Consider the following 23588-nt stretch of genomic DNA (forward strand, 5'->3'; position numbering starts at 1 on the left):
ATTACATGGATGAAACATCATCGAATGTCTTTACATTATAATTAAACATATTCACAATCTTTGTAAACATAACTCTATGATTATATAAGATTAAATCTGATAAGGACACCTGGATTTTAGGCCAATAATCAGATTTTTCAGTGCCTTTGTGCTGTTTACCTGCTGTCTTTCTTTTTTCTATATTTGTGCATTTATGCAAAGACAGAGAACTGCTGCTCAGGAAGCATTACATTTACAGCATTGAACAGACACTCTTATCCAGAGCGACATACAATTTGATCATTTTACACAGGTAGGCAAAGGTAGTGTTAGGAGTCTTGCCCAAGGACTCCTTACTCATATAGTGTGGTGTGCTTGCCCAGATGAGGGATTGAACCCCAGTCTACAGCGTAGAAGGCAGAGGTGTTACCCACTACAGCAGAGGTCACTAATAGGCGGACTGCGGTCCGAGTCCGGACCCAGACGCTGTTGTATGCGGACCTGGACCTATAACCGATAAACTATGGAGAATTATGTAATTTCGATGGGGTGGTCCTGTTTTAATCGGCCTAACTTTTCTAGCCTTATGGTTGCTTTAGCGGCCTGGGAGACTCACAGACCAATCGCATGTTATAAATATTACACGTGACGCTACTCAGCCAATCAGATCTGTGCATTACGATGAGCACTGAGACTCGAGTGAGTATTGCACACACAGGGGAGGGACGAGGTGAGACACAGCAGTCAGAGAAGAAAATGAGTCAGAGGGAAATTATTTCACATGGCGTGATCTAAAAGAGAAAACTGACCATAAATGTAGTTGAAATGTTACTGAATTGTACTTTATTTGATTTGATATTCAGTTATTGACTGTATAAGATGTTGATATACCTACTAGGCTACTCCAGTAAACAGTATATGGCACTGAGTCATGATGCAGGTCAGACATTATGATGTTCCAGACCTTTACTTGAGGACATTTTCTCTAACTGGACCTTATTGAGTTTTAATTAAATACCCCTGCACTACAGTATATCAACCACAGCAGTACACACTACAAGCTTAATTCAGCACTACACCTGCTGTACACCTACCAACATGGCAGAAAAAAACAAGGAAAAACACATTTTTTTATATGTTTTGTATTATATTTGAAACAAGGTTACACAGTGCCAGCAAGGATTCCATCTAGCCATTGAATTAAAAAACACTTCTGAGAAATATGGAGTTAGTTCTCAGAGGGTTCTCTAATGTTATGCAGCTTCTCGTTGCTGTTTTGTTGCATTTTATGGCTTTATTAAATCATATAAGTGCCGAAACAAAGCATACGGGCAAACATTGCAGCTGGGGGAAAATCCATTAATCAGCTGCAGCACCTTCTCTCTGTTTACCCTTTAATATCACTGTTATGTTTTCTCTCTGATAAGATAAGGACACATTTTAATGTATTCATCAATCCATGGGAACCTGCTGCCTTCTGTCACATTTTGTAGCTGCGGCTGCAAAAACATGATTCCTATGTATTCACATGTTCAATATTTATTATGCAAATCGCTGCTGTCGGAACAAAACCTCGTATCTCCATTTTTGTCATTTTTCAGGTTTTGGCATAGTTTGAAAATGCCTGTTGCCCTTTACAGTGTGTATAATTTTTATGTTAAATGGACCAAAAGAAATGGCCCAAAATTGCTTGAAAAGACGTCTGGTTCCATTGACTTACATTAAAAGTGAAGAATGTTTTTCCTTCTTTTGTAAACTTATCATTTTGGAGATACAAGGTTTTGTTCCAACAGCAGCAAAATGTGTTTGTTTTTTTTTTTAGCGGCAAAAAAGTATCACAAGCAAGCATACAAACTTTTATGCAAACTGGCAATTTTGTTCAATAAAGTAGCATTGATAGCTAAATATGAATGACTGAGTGAATGAATTACAGACCAAGTCCATGAGGTGTTTCGCATTTAAAAATGTTGCACTTGATTCAAATAAAGTTGTGTGAAGAAATAAGTATACCCCATGAACTCCAAATAGACCTATGTGGACATCCTCAGTTTCATCTTCAGGGTGTATAGATAAATGTTAGGTAACAGACCAAAAGATTTGTCATTTTTTGGCTATTGAAAACGTAAATATACCCCTGGCTTCAGTAACTGATACTGCGCCCTTTGGAGGACACAACTTTATGTAGGCGTTTCCTATAACTGACTACCAGTTTCTGACATCTACTGGGAGAAATTTTGCTCTCTTCCATGCAGAGTTCTTTAAATGTGCAATGTTTGAGGAGTTTCTTGCATATGCAGCCCATTTCAAATCCCCCCAAGAGCATTTCAGTGGGATTCAGATCTGGGCTTTAACTAGGCCATTCCATAACTCTCCTTTTGTATTTACTTGTATGTTTGGGATCATTATCCTGTAGGAAGGTCCACTTCTTCAGCCTCTACTTTTTGACAGATGGTCTCACATTCTTCTTAAGCGCTCTCTGGTATTAAATTGAATTCATAGTCGATTCTAGAACCGTAGATTGGCCGGCAAAGCAGCCGCAAAGCATAATATTTCATACCAATTACACTTGGTATGAGGTTCATCTGATCAAATACTGTCTTTTGTTTTTGCCAAACACTGCTTATGCCATTACCATAAGCCATGTGTCCAAACAACTCTGTCTTTGTCTTTATCTTTATCTCTATCTGTCTGTAGCTCATTGTTCCAGAAGTCTGGGTCCTTGCCTAGATATTCTTTAGCAAACTTTAGTTTAGTGCAGATGTAGCAAAGGCCTTCCTCCTTGTGCACTTCCTGTGTATGTCAAATTTGTGCGGTCTCACACCAATAATAGATGAACACACTTTGACATCCACAGTGGCCAAAGCTACCTGCAGATCCTGTGATGAAATTTTGGGGTTCTTAGATTCTTCTTTTAGCATCTTAAGATCGGCTCTCAGTTTAAACTTGCTGGGGCAGCAAGGCCTGGACACGTTGGCAGTGGTTTTAAATCTTCTCTACTTGTAGACGATTCTGGACAGTGAAAGGACTGATTTCGAATATTTTGGAAGTCTTCTCAAACCCCTTCCCAGACTCATATGCATCTACAACGTTCTTTCTGAAGGCCTCAGAGAAACTTTGGATCAGATATCCAAAGTTTAAGTAAGACAAGTTCCTCCAAGATGTTCTCTACTGGTGTCCTAATCATTAGTACCTGATTGAGTGCACCTGATTTCAATTTGACACATTGGAAGAAGTGATATATGTAGGGGTGCATTTACTTTTTACACATAACAAAACTGCATTTCTGTTTAATTATGTAGAAGATGACAAGAATGACCTTTGTCTGTCAGCAATGTTTAAATAAAGACTGGATATCTCTGTCAAAATATGTTGAAAAAGTCAAAACTTTTCATGGCGTATACTTACTTCATCACCTGAGAGTATATACATGATTTCTACGTGAATAAAATATATCACATCAACACAGTTTAAACCAAGAGTAAGTAAACTGAAAGACAATAATAGCATTGATGTAATGTATTTTATTCAAGTGAATACCATTTAAATCAGTTCATTTCACCTCACTGAAAATCAGTGGTGGACAGTAACGAAGTAAATGTAATTCGTTACTGTGCTTAGGTAGTTTTTTGTGTATCTGTATTTTACTGGAGTATTTCCATTTTTTTACTCCTCTACATTTTACAAAATCTGTCGTTTCTTTTGGTTTATGTGTGTATAAAATTGTAACATGTCAAAATGAAAGAAGTGCAAAGCAAGAACACCAATCAGGGCACAGCGGTCACTTTGTTTTGAGCTTGTTTTGACCTGTTGGTCATACCGACCCAGAGCAGCACACAGATCAACATCAGTGCAGCAGTGTAAAATTTTGGGAGAGTCTATTCAACATAAATGATGAACTAACCTAACTTTGTGTAAATAAACCACAATATAGAAATATGTACACATATGCAGTTGTGACTGATGTCTGAATTTATACAAACACTATTTCATTTTATAGTAAATTAGTTTTGGCTGGTTTATGTTTATGAACAGAGACCTACAGATGCAGTTTAGTAAAGGAAACTCATTTGTGAATCTGAGTTTAAAGTTTTTATTAAACTTAAACTTGTAACTAAGTTCAAATAAATCTTAAACTGAAACTTTGCTTGTTTGTAAAGTGATTTCAGAGCCACTCAGTTCTACCTGATGGAAACTGTTTGCCTTCAGTGTTTTGTGTTTATGATAACTTTAATAGACATCAGCGTCACTAATTAATGACTCTATTAAAAGACTGGTTTACCAAGAGAGACACTGGAGTATTTTCACCTAAAATGAGTTAATGAAGCGAGTCTTGTTACAAAAATGATAATAGGACATTAGAACCATAATTAATCTTTTAGTACTTTTACTTTTGATACTTAAGTACACTTGAAGGCAAATACTTTTGTACTTCTACTCAAGTGGAGGTCTAAAGGGAGGAACTATTTTACCCTGGGTATCTCTACTTTAACTCAAGAACATGATTTGTGTACTTCGTCCACCACTGCTCAAAATACAATTAAATATGGTTGGCATTTGATTTTTATTCTGGCATTCAGCATTTAAAGCTCAACGGACTGTGTATTTAATAAGTTTTGTTCCAAATATTCAGAACTAAAATCGATGTTTTTCATATGACGGCCGTTTCTTTTTATTGTCACACTGTGTTGCCTCATGGCAACGCACACCAAAAAAGACCCTGTGCCTATTATTTTTATTTTTAATTGTTTTTTGAGTGTAATAATCATTTCCATATAGAGGGTTCATAAAAAATGTTCAGTCTCACGGAAACCCTGAGTTTTCCCATTATCAGACTTAAGTGCATGTATGTATCATCTGAATTATTACCCAAATCAGATTTTTCTGCAGTTATCAAATTATTTTGTACATATAAACAGGCTTACTGGAAGTAGCCTAAAACTAAAAATGTTTCCCAATCCTGTCTTGTGTGATTTCAGAATGCAGCCGTCTCTCACACGTCAGCTTCCTCAAAATCACAAATTCAAAGTAAATGGAAAGCTCCTTCATCAGGAAACAGCAAGAACATTGAATTCAGGTAACGAGGCTGCTCTCCTGCTCCGATTTTATATGTATAACATGTATTTTGTCATTTAACCATTAAAATGTACTTCTTATGCTGACAAACAGAGGTGTAGTGAAAGTAAAACAACTTGAGTCCAAAATACTGAGTAACATATAGAACTGCAGTGGAACTTCTCAGTCAATCCGTCATCTGTCAGAGCAGGAAATGAAGACTGTTATACTCTATTCTTCTTTTTTCGAATCCTTTCAGTCTAAAATAAAACATTAAAGCTCTGAAGTAAGAGGAGCGATCAACAGAAAAGCAGAACAGGAGCTGAACCAACACAACAGAATGAAATTAAACTCTCCAAAAAAATGAATTAGAAACTAAATCGAACTTTAAGTTGGTTAGACAAAGATGTTGCTAAAATGTTTTGATGGAATCTAAGAGTTTTGCTAAGGTTTTGCTATGTTATCCCAGGTGGTTGCTAAGGTGTTGCTAGGGCAATGCTATGGAATCCCAGGTGGTTGCTAAGGTGTTGCAAGGCTGTTGCTATCGAATCCCAGATTGTTGCTAAGGTGTTGCTAGGCCATCGCTGTGGTATCCGAGGTGGTTGCTAAGATGTTGCTAGGCTGTTGCTATGGTATCCCAAATGGTTGCTAAGTCATTGCTATGTTATCCCAAGTTGTTGTTATCCCAAGTAGATGTAAGGTGTTGCTAGGCTGTTGCTATCGAATCGCAGGTCATTGCTAAGGTGTTGCAAGGGGCATTGCTATGGTATCTAATATGGTTGTTAAAGTGTTGCTTGGCCTTTGTTGTGGAATCCTAGGTGGTTACTAAGGTGTTGCTGGATGTTCCTATAGTGTCGCAGGTGGTTGGTAAGATGTTGCTGAACATTGCTATGGTGTCCCAGATGGTTGCTAAGGTGTTACTAGGCTGTTGCTATCAAATCCCAGATCGTTGCTAAGGTGTTGCTAGGGGCATTGCTATAGTATGTAAGTTATCATATAAAGTACAAATCAAGTAAAATATTAAGTATAGTAGATGGAGCTAAGCAAATGTACTACTCCATTTACAAAAAAAGTTGGGACGCTGTGCAAAATGTAAATAAAAACAAAATGCAATGATATGCAAATCATTTAAATAGTACAAAGACAACACATCAAATGAAACTAATATATTGTATAGTTATTTGGAAAATATATGCCCATTTTGAATTTGATGCCAACAAGACAATCCAAAAAGTTGGGACGGGGGCAACAAAAGACTAGTAAAGTTGTGTAATGCTAAAAAAACACCTGGTGGTTAATTGGCAACAGGTCAGTAACATGATTGCGTATAAAAGAGCAGCTCAGAGAGGCTGAGTCCTTCAGAAGTAAAGATGAGGAGGGGTTCACCACTCTGTGAAAGACTGCACGATCAAATAGTGCAACAATTCAAGAATAACATTTCTCAATGTAAAATAGCAAAGAACTTTTGCTTTTCATCATCTACGGTACATAATATCATTAAAAGATTCAGAGAATCTGGAAAAATCTCTGTATGTAAGGGACGAGGCCGAAAAACAGTATTTGCTGGCCGAGATCTTTGGGCCCTCAGGCAGCACTGCATTAAAAACAGATATGATTCTGTAGAGGAAATCACTGCATGGGCTCAGAAACACTTCTGAAAAACACTGTCTATGAAAACAGTTCATCACTGCATCCACAAATGCAAGTTAAAACTCTAAAACGCAAAGAAGAAATCATAAACAGGATCCAGAAACGCTGCCACCTTCTCTGGGCTTGAGCTCATTTAAAATGGATAGAGGGGAAGTGGAAAAGTGTCCTGTGGTTCAATGAATCAACATTTGAAATTCTTTTTGGAAATTATGGACACTGTGTCCTCCGGGCTAAAGACCACTCAGCTTGTTATCATTACATAGTTCAAAAGCCAGTATTCATGATGGTATAGGGGGGCATTAGTGCACATGGCATGGGTGATGTGCACATCTGTGAAGGCACCATTAATGCTGGATGATATATACATGTTTTGGCAACATATGCTGCCCTCCAGACAACGTCTTTTTCAGGGAAGGCCTTCATTATTTCAGCAAGACATGTAAGAAGAATGTAAAACCACTTTCTGCATGTATTACAACAGCATTGCTCCATATTAAAAGAGTCCAGGTGCTAAACTGACCTGCCTGCAGTCCAGACCTGTCACCACTGAAAACACTTATGAAATGAAAAATATGACAAACGAGACCCCGAACTGATGAGCAGCTGAAAACCTATATCAAACAAGAACAGGAAAACATTTCACTTTCTAAACTACAGCAGTGTCTCCTCAGTTCCCAAACACTTATAGAGTGTTGTTAAAAGAAGAGGTGATGAAACACAGTGGTAAACAGGCCCCCGTCCCAACTTTTTTGGAACGTGTTGTTGTCATCAAATTTAAAATTGATTTTAAATAAAAAAAAAAAACAATAAAATTTCTCAGTTTCAACATTTGATATGTTGTCTTTGTAGTATTTTCCTTTAAAATATGCTTTAAATGATTTGCATATCATTGTGTTCTATTTTTATTTACATTCTGCACAGTGACCCAGCTTTTTTGGAAATGGGGTTGTAATTACTACCCACTTCAGCAAGCACACTCAAGGTTTTATTTAAGTACAATAGACTTTTTTGCATAAAATAAAGCAAAGCAAATGAACAGCTCTGATGAACAAAGGCTGTGTTCTTTATCACTACAGATCTCCCAAAATCTCTCTGTTTGGGGTCATTTTGGGTGATTAGTTATCTACAGCAGCCTTGTAGCTCCACTACAGAATTAAAGAAGGGAAATTCAGACACCGAACATGCCCTGGCTGATCGACTGCATGTGGACTAAGAGGGAAAACTGTGTACATTTGATTTGTTGTTAGTAAATGATTCCTTTAATTAACAGAATGGGTTATTATCCATCCCACACTTAACTAGCCTCGTGGACTGTTGCATGTTACTTTATCCCATCATTTATTTCCTAGAGCAACAGTTGTCAGGGATTTCTCCACCTTTTGGGTGGGAGTGAAGAGCGCAGCAGTGACCTACAGTGGACCGAAGGTTCCAGTTGACTCTGCCTCATCTGGGTCTTCTACTCAATCACCAGCCAACTCAGGATCGGTGAGTATGTACAGCAGCGTGAAGGAGGGAGGACAGTTACAGGGCAAATAACAACAATATATTCACTGCAAATACAGCACTTAGAGAGGCTATGGACTCAGGTTTATGGATGTTTAATGGTAGTAAGCAATTCAAATGACAACTGTTTCTCAGGTGTAATAATAATAATAATAATAATAATAATAATGATAATAATAATAATAATAATAATGAAACGAATAACAATAGTAACAATAATATTAACAAGGCAATTACTTTTAAAATCGAATTGATAAGTGCAAATATTTCAGTGGTGCAAATGATTAAATGATTAGTGCATATGACAGAACATTGTTAGTGTCTCTGGTCATATTAAGCACAATTTATCATATTTTATCATTTAAAAGACAAATTATTGTTGTCTTCTATCTAAATCAACAACCATCTGTGGTTGTTAAGGTGTTGCTAGTTTCCTGCCTTCCACCCAAAGAGTACTAAGATAGGATGGTGATGATGATGATCACCATCATCATCATACTTCTCTTTGCACTTTAACCCTTGTGTGGTGTTCTGTCTGTGTGATTGTGATTTATTATTATTTCAGCCTCAGATTCTTGGTCTTTACTTATTTTCTGTGAAGAACATATAAAATAACCCATTTTCAGTGTCTTCACTCTGTTAACCCCCCACACGTTTATATTACACGTGTGGTGTTGGGTGAACCCACAGGGAGTAAAAGTGTGGAGGTGCTGTGTCCTTCACTCTGTTCTCCTCCTACATGGCCTGCTGTTAGTGTGTATGTGTGTGTATGTGTGTGTATGTGTGTGTGTGTGTGTGTGTGTGTGTGTGTGTGTATATGTGTTTGTATATGTGTGTGTCTGTGTGTGTGAGGGTGGACAACATGGACAGGCTGCTGACTGGCTACAGCTGCTAAAGGAGAACCCTACGCTGGACACTTGTGATATTTTAAACATCTGGTATTTTTACATAAACTGTTGTGGCTGTATTGATTTAAATGAATAATAATGTGGTGGGTCCACCACTGAGTAACACACACATCAACACCACTCAAGAGTTAAATGGGCCCTCTAAGGCTTTGAGAATGATCCATTGCTGCTCACTGCTAATGCATCTCTTGTTCTATCCAGAGTACCATATCCAATTCCGGTTGTGGGAGCACTAAGACGTGCTTCAGTAACCCCAGTAGCTGTGACCCCTCCTCAAACTCTAACTGCTACTTCATGTCCGCTACACCGTCTGCTTCTGGAGCTCCGTACAAGTTTGAAATCGTCGGCGGTGCAGACGGCTACGTCTCCATTGGCTTCTCTGATGACAAAGAGATGGTATGGATTCATCACATTTAATCACAAAGCGTTTGTTTAAGCTGAATTATCACATAACCTGAGATCATTAGTCATGTTTACAATCACCCATGATGATCTACCGCTGTGTTCTCCTCCATATATTGCACAGTTTAATGTAAAACCAGTTCAGCACTTTATAACTGGCTAATGACACAACAGCAGTGGTGGATGAAGTCATGTACTTGAGTCAAAGTAGAGACACCCAAGGTAAAATATTACTCCAGTAAATTAGAAGTTCCTCCCTTTAGACCTCCACTTGAGTAAAAGTACAAAAGTATTTGCCTTCAAATGTACTTAAGTATCGAAAGTAAAAGTACTAAAAGATTAATTATGGTTCTAATGTCCTATTATCATTTTTGTAACAAGACTCGCTTCATCAACTCATTTTAGGTGAAAATACTCCAGTGTCTCTCTTGGTAAACCAGTCTTTTAATAGAATGCCATTAATTAGTGACGCTGATGTCTATTAAAATTATCATAAGCACAAAACACTGAAGGCAAACAGTTTCCATCAGGTAGAACTGAGTGGCTCTGAAATCACTTTTTACAAACAAGCAAAGTTTCAGTTTAAGATTTATTTGCAACTTAGTTACAAGTTTAAGTTTAATATAAACTTGTTTTAAACTCAGATATTTACCCACAAAGTCGAGAGCAATATGTTATATCTGTTCACTAATTCTTTGATGTGTCGTTAGCAGTCATAGTCATTTACTTTGTTACTGTCCACCACTGCACAACAAAGTGATGGAACATCAAATGTTTACACTGTTCCCTTAATAAAGCATACAGTAACACTTTCTATGAACATCACGTGTGTAAACATCTATAAACATGTTCATAACATATTATAATGTATTCATAAGGCATCATAAACATGGCTATAAATATTTATAAAAATGCATTACACATTATAGCCATGCTTATTATGCATTATAAATTGCTAACATAATGCATTATAAGTACTGTTCATAACAGATTATAAGAGCTCATAAGTCGTATTTGTCCGCTCTAAGTAAAGTGAAGCATACTGTACTAAAGCCTCCTCCAGTGTTCAGAGTGAGGCTTCAAGTTGAAGTATTTACTGAAGGATTTACTGAAACACTAAAACATTCACAATAAAGCACATTACAGGCTTCAAATGTCAGAGTTTAAACTAGAGCTGCCATCAGTGTTTTACCCAATGTGGGAAAGGAAATGTACACCACCGTTAGCCTGGCACTAACTTACCACTGCAGCCCTGACAGCACCAATGGTGAGAAATATAATACGGGAAATCTGAGGGCATAAATAAAGATTATAACCATGTTTATAATGCCTTATGAATGCATTATAACATGTTATAAATGGGTTTAGAGACACATATCAAACATGATGTTCATATAAAGTTTTACCAAACATACTGCTATGTTTAAAAATGGACATAAATGGACAAAATTCCTGATGGTTGCTACTATTTTTAGCTATGTGATGAACTTTTTTGTTTATAGAAAACACCAATGAGCGGCAAAAACAGCCCATTTTGGAATAAGTGTTTCTGTCATGTCAGTCATATACATATATCCACCTATATGGCCTATAGCAGTTTAGCTCCGTCCTCTCACACTGAACTTATAAGGTGTGTTTCAGCTCTGAGAGACAAAATACAGGGCAGCCAGTTTGAATAGAGCTCATTTACATACATTAATCTTAAATGCACAGCAACAAAAACAGCCTGTCTAATTCTAAGGGATAAAGAGAGGTCAGGAAATGGTCAAGTAGACATGAATCACTGCGTTAATTGTTGCTTTTGTATGTCTGACACCTGTTTGTGTGCTTGGTTTTTCGTTTCTAAGGGTAACGATGATATCTATATCTGTGGAAAGGACAGTAATGGCAATATCCAGTTACAGCACGCTTTCTCCACCGGAACCACAACACCAGGCAACATTGCACTGGTACTGCTCTTACACTGTTATTAACATCATTATATATCATTATATATCATTATATATCACTTTAACCACACTCATTAACACACACTCAGTCATACACACTCATAGACTCTCATAGATCTCTCTCACATACACAGATAGAACACACACAGCTGCGCTGCAGTGCCCCCTGCTTTCCGGATAGCTCAACTGCATGGACCAAATGAAAGAACTAATAGAAAATATAGGCCTCATCCAAAATTACGTACTATCATCAGTATAGTACACCACATTAATCTCACACACGCATGTGAGCAATTCTTTTAGACTGTCAGTGTAGATATAGTATATACTCCCATCAGGCATAACATTCTGACCACCTCCTTGTTTCTATGCTCATTGTCCATTTTATCAGCTCCACTTACTATATAGGTGCACTTTGTAGTTCTACAGTTACAGACTGTAGTCCATCTGTTTCTCTGATACTTTGTTAGCCCCCTTTTACCCTGTTCTTCAGTGGTCAGGACCCCCATGGACCCTCACAGAGCAGGTACTATTTGGGTGGTGGATCATTCTCAGCTGGTCTGAGTGGATCAGGCTATAAAATGGTCATGTAAAATGAATTATGGGCATTTTTGCTGCATAAAACCACACAAATATTTTAAGTGGACTTCAAGAAGGAAAAAATAAAATACCAGAAAAACGTAGGATATTTGACACAGCATCAGTACGGTGTCATATACAGTACTGCGCAAAAGTCTTCATCAAACTATTCATCTTAACAATAAGTGTGTTAGTGCTTGTAAAAAACACTATATATAGTGCTGTGAAAAAGTATTTGCCCCTCACTTGATTTCCTCTATTTTTGCTAATTTGTCACGTTTAAATATTTCAGATCATCCAATTATTTTCAATATTAGATAAAAACAACATGAGTAAACACAAAATGCAGCCTTTAAATGATCATTATATTCACTGAAGATAAAGATTTATTTAAAAGCTGTATCACCCATGTTTGAAAGTAATCGCACCCCAAACCTAATAACTGGTTGTGTCACCCTTGGCAGTAACAACTGCAATCAAATGTTTGTGGAAGAATTCTGCCCCACTCTGCTGAATTGTTTTAATTAGGCTACATTGAAGGGTTTTCGAGCATGAACTGGGGGTCATCGAGACGCTTTTGGAAAATGCGAGATGAGCCTTTGTGTTCTTTTTGGTCAGCAATGGTTTGCACTTTGCGACTCTCTCATGGATGCTATTTTTGCCCATGGACTCTTATTATGGATCGTGTACATTGACCTTAACTGAGGCAAGTGAGATCTGCAGTTCTTTAGATGTTCGCCTGAGTTCTTTCGTGACCTCCTAGATGAGTCGTCTATGCGCTCTTGGTGAAATTTTCGTAGGACGGTCACTCCTGGGAAGGTTCACCACTGTTCCGAGTTTTCTCCATTAGTGAATAATGGCACTCGCTGTGGTTCTCTGGAGTCCCAGAGCCTCAGCAATGGCTTAGTAAGCCTTCACAGACTGTCAGATTTCACTTTGTTTTCGCACCTCTTTAGAACGTGACATTGAGACTGCTTCACATCGCCAGACAGGTTCTATTTAAGTGACGTTTAGATTCAGCAGGTCTGGCAGTGATCATGTCTGGGTGTTGTTACTGAAATTGAACCCCACAGTCAATTGAATTTGGCTAACTGGTTGATTTAAGAGGGCAATTACTTTTTCACACAGGGCCAGAAAGGGCTGAACAGCATTTTTCTTTAAATAAATGAAATCATCATTCAAAAACAGCATTTTGTGTTTATGTGAGTTATCTTTGTCTAATATTAGAAGCAGTTTGATGATCTGAAACATTCAATGTGACAAATATACAAAAATAGAAGACATTGGGAAGGGGGCAAATACTTTTTCACAGCACTGTACCATCGGAATAACCTTGAACAGACATAAATACAGTAAAAAGTGACAAGTATTTCTTATTTTGGTTCCAGATTTCTCCTGGACGCTCCCAGCCATCGCACAGATTTATTAAATTCCACCAGCAGCACATTTAACATAATAAAGGCAGGCAGTGGATCATAACTACAGTTAATACTGGGCTTCCACAAGGTATTTGGAACTGGTTAAACGAGCTGACATAGATAAAATAACTACTTACTGTATGAATGTTACATGTATTCATTCTAATATTGTGTTTTTCTAAGCAAGTAAACTCTCTTCGCCCAGATAAACAGCTTTTTAAACCTCAGGCGCCTAAAACAGTCACACTGTACTGTACACTGCTTAAAATTTTAGCACCCCTGAATAAGCACCCTTCCCATAATGCCTTCTCTTGTCCCTGAACACACCCACATCATGAACGTGTGCCTGTATGTTCTCTCACACTCGTCGGTTTGTGTGTTTGAAGGGGAACGTTTCAGGTTTCAGTTCGTCACTGACTAATGGAGTGATCAGCTGCTCCTTCACCTCTGCAAACACCATCAGCACCACGCGGAGCTCCTCCTCTCAGAACAGCTACTACATCTTCCTCGCCTACGGCGCCACCAAGAGCGGTACGCAGGAACAGCACTGAGCCTAAAGCCCAAAGAGTCCGTTAGAGCAAAGTCACAGAATAATGAGTACATTTAAATCACTACTGTCAGAACAAAACCTTGTATCTCAATTTTTGTCATGTTTCAGTTTTTGACATAATTTGAAAATACCTGATGTCCTTTACATTGTGTGTAAATTTCATAATGAATGGACCAACAGAAAAGGCCCAAAATGACTTGGAAAATGTCTGGTTCCATTGACTTACATTAAAAGTAAAGTATGTTTTTCCTTCTCCTGTAAAGTTACCATTTTGGAGATACGAGATTTTGATCCGACAACAGAGAAATGTTTAAAGCTTTTCTTAGTTTCTTAGGTTTACTCAAGTTTCAAAAGCAAACAATCAGTTATTAACATTAAATATGGGTGTAAAATTACTCGATATCTTGTTACTGTGTAAAGAAACACACTCATGCATTAGATATTTTGTCACCATTGGAATCAAACCATATCTTTACAGGAAACTTTACAGCAGAAGCAAAAACATAACTTTGAATGGAAGCTAATAGAGAAATTATTTATTCTAATTAATTTTTGAGCATTTCTATTGGTCCATTCATAATGAAATTATGACACAATGTAAAGGGCACCTGGCTATTTCAAATTATGTTTCCAAAATTTAAAAAATATATATAAATACATGATAATCATGAGAAAATAATTGATGAAAAAAGCTATGATAAACTCTCAAAACAAACTGATAAAACACCCATCAGAAAAATCAATATTTCCTTTATATGATGGGAGTTTAAAAGACCTATAACACCTATTCAGGTTATGAGGAAAGTAAATAATATAATAATTTTTATTAAATAAATAAGATAAGCTGTAGATGATCAACTAAAAATGATCAAATAATCTATTGTATGTAATATTAATAGATACAGTCTTAAAAGGATGGTTCTTCAAGTAAAGACAATGGTTCTATATAGAACCATGAACACTCAAAGCACCCTTTGGATGATTAAAGGGTTCTTTTCTTGGTGAAATGGTTTTTCAGAGTGATGGAGAATGTGTTGTATAAGGTTCTATAAAGAACCTTTTTGAAAAAGGTTCTATATAACACCAAAATGGGTTTCTGCTATTGTTATGATATGAGCTAGTAATAATAAAAAGAACCCATTTTGGTGCTATATAGAACCCTTTTCAAAAAGGTTCTATATAGAAGTATATTCAACACATTTTCCATCATTCTGAAGAACCATTTCACCATGCAAAGAACACTTTAATCACACATTTAAAAAAGACGATTCTTCAAAGGTTCTTTAGTAAAGAAAGAACTAGAATGATGAACACTCAAAGAACCCTTTGCATGATTAATGGGTTTGTTGCATCATGAAAGCGTTCTTCAGACTGATGGAGAAAGCGCTGTAGATGCATCTAAATAGAACCTTTTTGAAAATGGTTCTATATAGCACCGAAAAACGTTCTTCTATTGCTACTGTGTCAAGTTTGTAACAACAAAAGAACCCTTTTGGGTGCTATATAGAACCCTTTTCAAAAAGGTTCTATAAAGAACCATCTATATCACATTCATGCACATTTTCCCTCAATCTGAGGAATGCTTTCATGATGCAACAAACTAAGGGTTCTTAGAGTGTTCAGACTTCTATATAGAACCTCTTTGAATATGGTTCTATTTAGCACCAAACGGGGTTCTTCTATTATTATGAGCTTGTATTGTAACAATAGCAGAAACCCATTTTGGTGCTATATAACCATATTCAAAAAGGTTCTACATAGAACCATCTACAACACATTCTGCATCAATCTGAAGAATCTTTTCACAATGCAAAGAACCATTTAAGCATGCAAAGTGTTCTTTGAGTGTCTGTACTAAAGAACCCTTAAAGCACCATCTTTTTTAAGAGTGTTCATTTACATGCGCACCAGTAAAACATACATGCAGATTCAGCTGCTGTGTTTATTTTCTTCTAATTCAATGATGCACACTGAAGCTACTTGAGTGCTAATAGCGCCCTCTAGTGGGGAGAATCATTAATCATGAGTGAGTGAGTTACAAGCAAGTTTTGGTAACACTTTCTATGAATGTCACGTTTTTAAGCATCTATACACACATTCATCACAAGTTATAATGCATTCATAAGGCATTATAAACATCATTATAAATATTTATAAAAATGAATTACACTTTATAGCCATGTCTATTATACATTCTGAACTGTAAACATTATAATAAACATTATAAGTAGTGTTAATAACATGTTATACATGATAGCAGAGTGTTGTCATTGTAAGCGCTAGAAACCTTCACTCTGTAACACTACACTACAAAACAGTGAAGCTAATTTCTCCAAGCATTCTATTGGATAAGCAGTGTTAAGATACCACCAAGCTAACGGTGGTGTACATTACCTTTCCCACATTGGGTAAAACACTGATGGCAGCTCTAGTTTAAACTCTGACATTTGAAGCCTGTAATGTGCTTTATTGTGAATGTTTTAGTGTTTCAGTAAATCCTTCAGTAAATACTTCAACTTGAAGCCTCACTCTGAACACTGGAGGAGGCTTTAGTACAGTACGCTTCACTTTACTTAGAGCGGACAAATACGACTTATGAGCTCTTATAATTTGTTATGAACAGTACTTATAATGCATTATGTAAGCAATTTATAATGCATAATAAGCATGGCTATAACGTGTAATGCATTTTTATAAATATTTATAGCCATGTTCATGATACCCTATGAATGCATTATAACAGGTTATGAATGTGTTTATAGATGCTTTCAAACGTGACATTCATAAAGAGTGTTAGTTTTCTGGGATGCTTTATTTACAGTTTTATTCAGGTAGACAGATGTTCTGTTCGCTCATTTTTAAACACATTTTTTAAATTTAAACTAACGAAATTGTAATTTTAAGTTTAATGCCTGAATGAAGTTTAAATCTGAGTTTAAAGTAACTGTGAAACAGGATTAAATTTAGTCTAGATTTACTGTAAAATACTCCACGATTAGAATTACTGTTTAAATGTGAGTCTGATTGGTTTTATTCCAGGTTTAAAGTTTGGTGCAACAGGATTAATAGATAAATTTAGATTTAATCCAAGTTTAAGCCCAATCCTTGTTGGTGCGACCCACCCTTAGATTCGTTTAGATGAGTTCAGAATATGGGATTGACTACAGAATGACAGACGACTTCAGAGGTCTGTCAGTCTTTACCAGGTCTGTGTGATGATGAAAGCTCTGGCTGTTTTACCTGAACAGGTGTGATCCAGATGCACAGCACCACCCCCTTCATCAGCAGCTCTAAAGTGGACCTCTCCAGCGTCACAAGCCTGGGGAGCGGAGAGGTGTTCCCCCCCATCGTTAAAGCCCACGGTCAGTGCCGGTGTGATTTCTCTACATTATCACAGCAAGATCTGCAACCACTCATCTCCATAGTATTACCTTTGACTCTTACACGAGTTATGACTGTCATTTACAACCCCATTACCAAAAAAGTTGCGACGCTGTGCAAAATGTAAATAAAAACAAATTGCAATGATGTGCAAATCATGTACAGCCAATATTTCATTGAAAATAGTGTAAAGATAACATATCAAATGTTGAAACTGAGAAATGTTATTGTTTTTTTGAAAAATATTTGCCCATTTTGAATTTGATGCCAACAACACGTTCCAAAAAAGTTGGGACAGGGGCATTTTTACCACTGTGTTTCATCACCTCTTCTTTTAACAACACTCAGTAAGCATAAACTGAGGAGACGCTGCTGTAGTTTTGAAAGTGGAATGTTTTCCTGTTCCTGTTTGATACAGGATTTCAGCTGCTCATCAGTTCAGGGTCTCCTTTGTCATATTTTTCATTTAATAAAGTGCCAAATGTTATCAGTGGTGACAGGTCTGGACTGCAGGCAGGTCAGTTTAGCACCAAGACTCTTTTAATACAGAGCAATGCTGCTGTAATACATGCAGAATGTAGTTTGACATTGTCTTGCTGAAATAATCAAGGCCTTCCCTGAAAAAGACGTCGTCTGGATGGCAGCATATGTTACCAAAACATGTATATATCGTTCAGCATTAATGGTGCCTTCACAGATGTGCACGCCACCCATGCCATGTGCACTAATGCCCCCTATAACATCATGAATTCTGGCTTTTGAACTGTGCACTGATAACAAGATGAGTGGTCTTTAGCCCGGGGGACACAGCGTCCATGATTTCCAAAAAGAATTTTGATTATTCAGACCACAGGACACTTTTTCACTTCGCCTTAGTCCATTTTAAATGAGCTCGGGCCCAGAGAAGGTGGCAGCATTTCTGAAACCTGTTTATATTTGGTTTCTTCTTTGCATTTTAGAGTTTTAACTTGCATTTGTGGATGCAGTGATGAACTGTTTTCACAGACAGTGTTTTTCAGAAGTGTTTCTGAGTCCATGCAGCGATTTCCACTACAGAATCATGTCTGTTTTTAATGCAGTGTCGCCTGAGGGCCCAAAGATCACGGCCAGTAAATACTGGTTTTCGACCTTGTCCTTTACATACAGAGATTTCTCCAGATTCTGAATCTTTTAATGATGTTATGTACCGTAGATGATGAAAATCAAAAGTTCTTTGCTGTTTTATGTTGAGAAACGTTATTCTTGAATTGTTGCAATATTTGATTGTGCAGTCTTTCACAGAGTGGTGAACCCCTCCTCATCTTTACTCCTGAAAGACTCCGCCTCTCTGAGCTGCTCTTTTCATACCCGATCATGTTACTGACCTGTTGCCACAAGGTGTTTTTTTTTTTAGCATTACACAACTTTACCAGTCTTTTGTTTGCCAGTCAACTTTCTTGGAACGTGTTGTTGGCGTCAAATTCAAAATGGGCAAATTATTTTTTTTAAAAAACAATAAAATTTCTCAGTTTCAATATTTGATATGTTGTCTTTGTGCAATTGTCAATGAAATATAGGGTTTAAATGATTTGCACATAATTGAATTTTGTTTTTATTTACATTTTGCACAGCGTCCCAACTTTTATGGAAATGGGGTTGTACTATACATTCTATGAAAGGGGAATCCCACTGATTTCTCAAAATTCCTGGATAACTCAGTGTGTGAGATGTAAACAGTGAGATTCAGAGTGGTTTGGTGTGAAATGGTTCAGATGTCTTTACTGTGGTGGTGATAGGAACCAGGGGTTGCCGTGTTGTAGACATGGCCAAATAATATATTCCCCAAAGAATATTTTTACATATTAAAAAATAATTCTTTGGGGACTGTTTTGTCCTGCATGTGTCTCTCCACAATCAACAGATTTTTTAAATAAAATCCAAAAAGATTTTATGCCAAATCGTGTCAGAAATGATTGTAAAACCAACCATTTCATGTAGTAACTTTCTGTGAGGGAGCTTTTAGAGGTGGACGTCTGGTTCCTATCACCACCACTGTGAACAGTTCTGACTCGGTAAGTTTCTCTAGAACAGAGCGTTTCACACCAAACCACTCTGAATGACTCAACGACTGAAAGGTGGCCAGAAGGGGTTCTGCTCTTGTTATGATGTCAAGCTTGTACACACTAACAGAACCCTTTTTGGCTTAAGTAGCAGGGCTGCTTGTGTGGGAATGAGGATCAGGTACTCAGTACTTGGGGGAGGATGACCTCTGGTGGCCAGAAGAGGGATTGCTGACAGCAAATGGTTCTACATGGAACTCATAGTGCTAAATAGAGCCATTGTCTTTACTAAAGAACCCTTGAAGAACCATCTTTTTAAAAAGTCTACAGAAAATTTGAAAAATCAGTGGAATTCCCCTTTGATATGACCTGATTATTTACATTCAACCGTAGACTTATGCAGTTCATTACACTGTTATTTTGTAATGAATGACATTTATGTTTGATTTACATTCTGTATGGACAGGTTTCAGTCTGCCCTTTGTTTTCTGTTTGTTTTGACATAAAAAAGACAAAAACAGCAAAAACGTAAAAGATATTGTTTTGGGCAAAACCATAACTTTTCATCAAATTTAAATCACAATAAAATATCTCCTCTTCTCTTTACAAACACTAATGTAGTTCAGAATCTGCACTTTCCACAGAATTTTGACAGAAGTAATTAACATAAATTGGATTCAAATAAGATTCAATTATGAAAAGGTTATTAAGTGTTAAATATGAGCCAATATAAGATGTTTTTATATTGACAGCAATAATTGTGACTTTTAACCCCTTAAAGTTTAAGGGCTCCTAAATGGACCCAGGCTTTAGGTTCTTTAGCTTGAGTAGTTATGTCAAGTAATTACAGTTAAATGCAAAAGTTTGGGCACCCCTGCTCAAATTCCATGTTGTTGTTGAGTGTAAATAAGTCACACATTTTAATACACAATTACTGTTTATTTGCTGAAGTTAACATATTGAGGGAAAACGTAAAGCCATATAAAATGTCCCATAATTTTTGCACAGGCCAAATTGTATGCTTTATTTTTTCCAGCATGTTAAATTCAGTGTATTAAGCTTGAGGAGCACATATGACTGCATTTTTTTAATAGTAGTTATTGAATTATTTACAGAGATGACTGGTTAAAAGTCTGTATTATTTACTTTTAATTCATATTTAATCTTATTTTAGCATATGGTAAGGGTCCAGTGGGTTAAGGGTTAAGCACAGAGTTGTACACATTATTGAGGGAAGAAAAAATGAAAGGCAAAAAATATTATAATTCTATTAAGCCACATATAATTTTAAATGTTTTATTTAAACATGACAACACAGGAAAATGAAATCGTTCCAAACCTTTAGTGAAGAGTTTTTCCTTTAATTCCGTTGTTCTCCTGCTGATGGCCGTGTTCTCCTGCAGGCTGTCTAATGCTGATAGCCTGGATGACCACTGGCAGTATCGGCATGCTGATCGCCCGCTACTTAAAGAAAGCAGCTAAGGGGACCAAGCCCTGTGGCAAGGACTTCTGGTTTGTGGTAAGTTTCTGGTTGTACTGGATTTACCCTGCAGTCACTCTGGTGGTGTCCTCCCTCCTCAGTGGGCTGTATGTGGGTGTTATGAAGGCTTTCCCTGAGAAATTTATATGAAATGAAGAACTGCTTAGTCAGTATTTACAGTGGAGTCCAAAGGTCTGAGAAATGCGTCTATTTTACATTCATTTCTAATTACAACATAGTTTTTCACTACAAATTTTATCATCAGCATAACAATTGAGTGAAAAGTAGAATCAGTGAAATTTTACCATGGATTTTAGATTTTCTTTCTATTTGATATGTCCTTCCTTTGCTTTAACGACAGCATGCACTTGTAAGCATGAGCTTCAGTGAGAGAATAAGGCTAAAAAACTGTCATAAAACGGTCACTATAACTGTCAAAAGTTTTCTTGTTTATGTCCAGATTTAAAAAAATAAAAAACCCAGATTTTAATATGGTCAGAAATTTGGACTCCACTGTAAGTAGCTGATCTTTTAAAATGATCATAAATTCAGAGTAGTGTGTATGATTAAGCTAATATATTCCAAAATGTTGATCAGGTTAAAATTGAACAGATTTTGTTTTCTTATCGCTTCAGTACATTATCTCCTTAAAATCTCAGGCTTATTACATACTAAGACTTATTATTCAGGAGCTACAGGGAATGTAATGCAGACTGGCTGTTCTTAGATTATAGAAGTGTGTAATAAAACTTTGGGCCTGCTGGTCAGCCCTGACCATTTAAGGGGTTAATCACCCACCCAAACACCTCCTGCCTCTTGATTGGTTGAACGCATTAAGTTAGCCAGACTCATTTGCATAACGTTCCAAGTACTGTGCCACTGTACCTGACATATGTGGATGCAGTGGAACCCTTAAGCCAGTGGTCACCAGGGGCCGTATTACAGAAATTTCCTATCTTTTTGTCTTAACTTAAGATCTGACAGGTCAAGATAAGGTTTTTCACAAATTCGTATTACAGAAGCAAAATCTGATCTTAATTTAGGAATCTTATCTTATAAATCTTAACTTACTCAATTGAAGTCGACAATCAACTGTTATTTCTGTTACCTAGCAACCGACCCTACACGCACAGCTGAAACATGAACACCGAATTAAAGTAATCAAGCTTGTTAGCCAGGCAGCTAGCTACCGTTACTGATGTAAAGAAGGTCAAACTAAACTAAAGAGCGATAAACTGAGAGCGCCCCCTGCTGTTTATCAGAGCTTTGCTGCTCCACAGTTTCAGTCTCCATTTCCCAAACGCCTTAGCCGAGCGCACTAACATTACTCTTCCTAATAAACAGACACACGTTCAGCTCCGTCTCCTCATTATTCACCACCATCACTGTAGGTAATCAGAGGGGCAGTGGAGATCGAGTCTGCAGCGTCTGAGATCTTTAAAACGCAGAGTTAGAAAAGAAAATCATCTCACAGTGAAAGCAGCGTTTTACAGTAGAAATAAATGGAGCTCATTATGCTGGTAGTGAACTATGCCGCCTGACACTGCATAAAACAATAGAAACAGATGGTTAAACAGAAGTTAAGACACTCTGGGGTTTATCTTAAAGTTAAGAAAATATTTAGGAGGTTTAGTCTAGTTAGGATGTTTGTGTGATACTGTTTTCTTATCTGGAGTTAATGATGAGATTAGGAACTTAAGAACTGTTGTTCTCTAATAGCTACTGTCCTAAATTCAGTCCTAACGGAAGTTGTCATGGTGAATAAACAGATAAGGTTTCAGACTTAAAAAAGTTTCTGTAATATGGCCCCAGCCCTGGTCCTGGAGATCGACCTTCCTGCAGAGTCTAATTCCAACCACAATCTGCCTCACCTGCTGCACCTAATTAACTTCTTCAGAAGACCCTGATTGGCACGATCAGATGCATTAGTGTAGGTGTGGTGGAGAGAGGCAGCATGTTAGATGCGGGTTGAAACTAAACTCAGCAAGAAAGTAGATCTCCAGGAGGAGAGTTGGTGACCACTGCCTTAAGCCATGGCTACACTTCACTAAACTAAATTTTGACCTTTTTAACTCTGTGGAACCACCAAAATGCACTTTGTCATATTCTTTACTTTATATCTTTTATGTTTCATAAGCTTCATTCAAAAGATGGCTGTAACTGTCTTCTTTCCAGTCTAATAGGTGGGTGATGTAATTTGGAACCCTTATAATAAAAGAAACTGAACTCACAATTATTTTTCTACTGAAAGTCGACCCATTTTTCCACAAATCTGGGCTATAAACTATGAACAGATGGCGTCTCTTCAGTGATCTGCTCTGTAAACATTATTTTTACAAAATAATACAAAGAGCGTCTAAGATTTTTGGCTTTCAGCAGTAAATTGTAAGCATATAGCAATATGTGTAGATCATAAAACACATTCTGTTCATTTGAGGTGAACTTTTACGAAAAAACCCAAAACGTTACATTTATTTCATGCAGTTACTGAATAATTTGCTGTACGATTTGAGCATGTAAATTCAGATGGAAAAAACTAAATATACCTATGAACATAAGAGGTTTAGGCCCAATTCTCAGTCTGACTAGGTCTGTGCTGGTTTGCTCTACTCTGCAGGTGTTGTGTTTTGCAGATCATGAGTGTCAATCATCTTGCAGATCAAAATATATTTATATAATTTATTAGATCAGTCGAAGC

General features: G+C 37.0%; 1 protein-coding gene across 1 annotated transcript in view; it reads left to right on the forward strand.

Annotated features, from left to right (window-relative positions):
• Positions 1-23588, forward strand: part of zgc:163022 (putative ferric-chelate reductase 1) — a 41002-nt gene that overhangs the window by 8040 nt on the left and 9374 nt on the right. The window contains exons 4-10 of the mRNA XM_036578561.1: positions 4956-5053; positions 8031-8166; positions 9294-9488; positions 11342-11443; positions 13827-13971; positions 17239-17352; positions 20814-20929. Of these exons, the coding sequence (XP_036434454.1) occupies positions 4956-5053; positions 8031-8166; positions 9294-9488; positions 11342-11443; positions 13827-13971; positions 17239-17352; positions 20814-20929 (906 nt within the window). The remainder of the gene's footprint in view (positions 1-4955; positions 5054-8030; positions 8167-9293; positions 9489-11341; positions 11444-13826; positions 13972-17238; positions 17353-20813; positions 20930-23588) is intronic.

Source organism: Colossoma macropomum, unplaced genomic scaffold (assembly GCF_904425465.1).
Source record: "Colossoma macropomum unplaced genomic scaffold, Colossoma_macropomum, whole genome shotgun sequence".
NCBI classification, from domain to species: domain Eukaryota; kingdom Metazoa; phylum Chordata; class Actinopteri; order Characiformes; family Serrasalmidae; genus Colossoma; species Colossoma macropomum.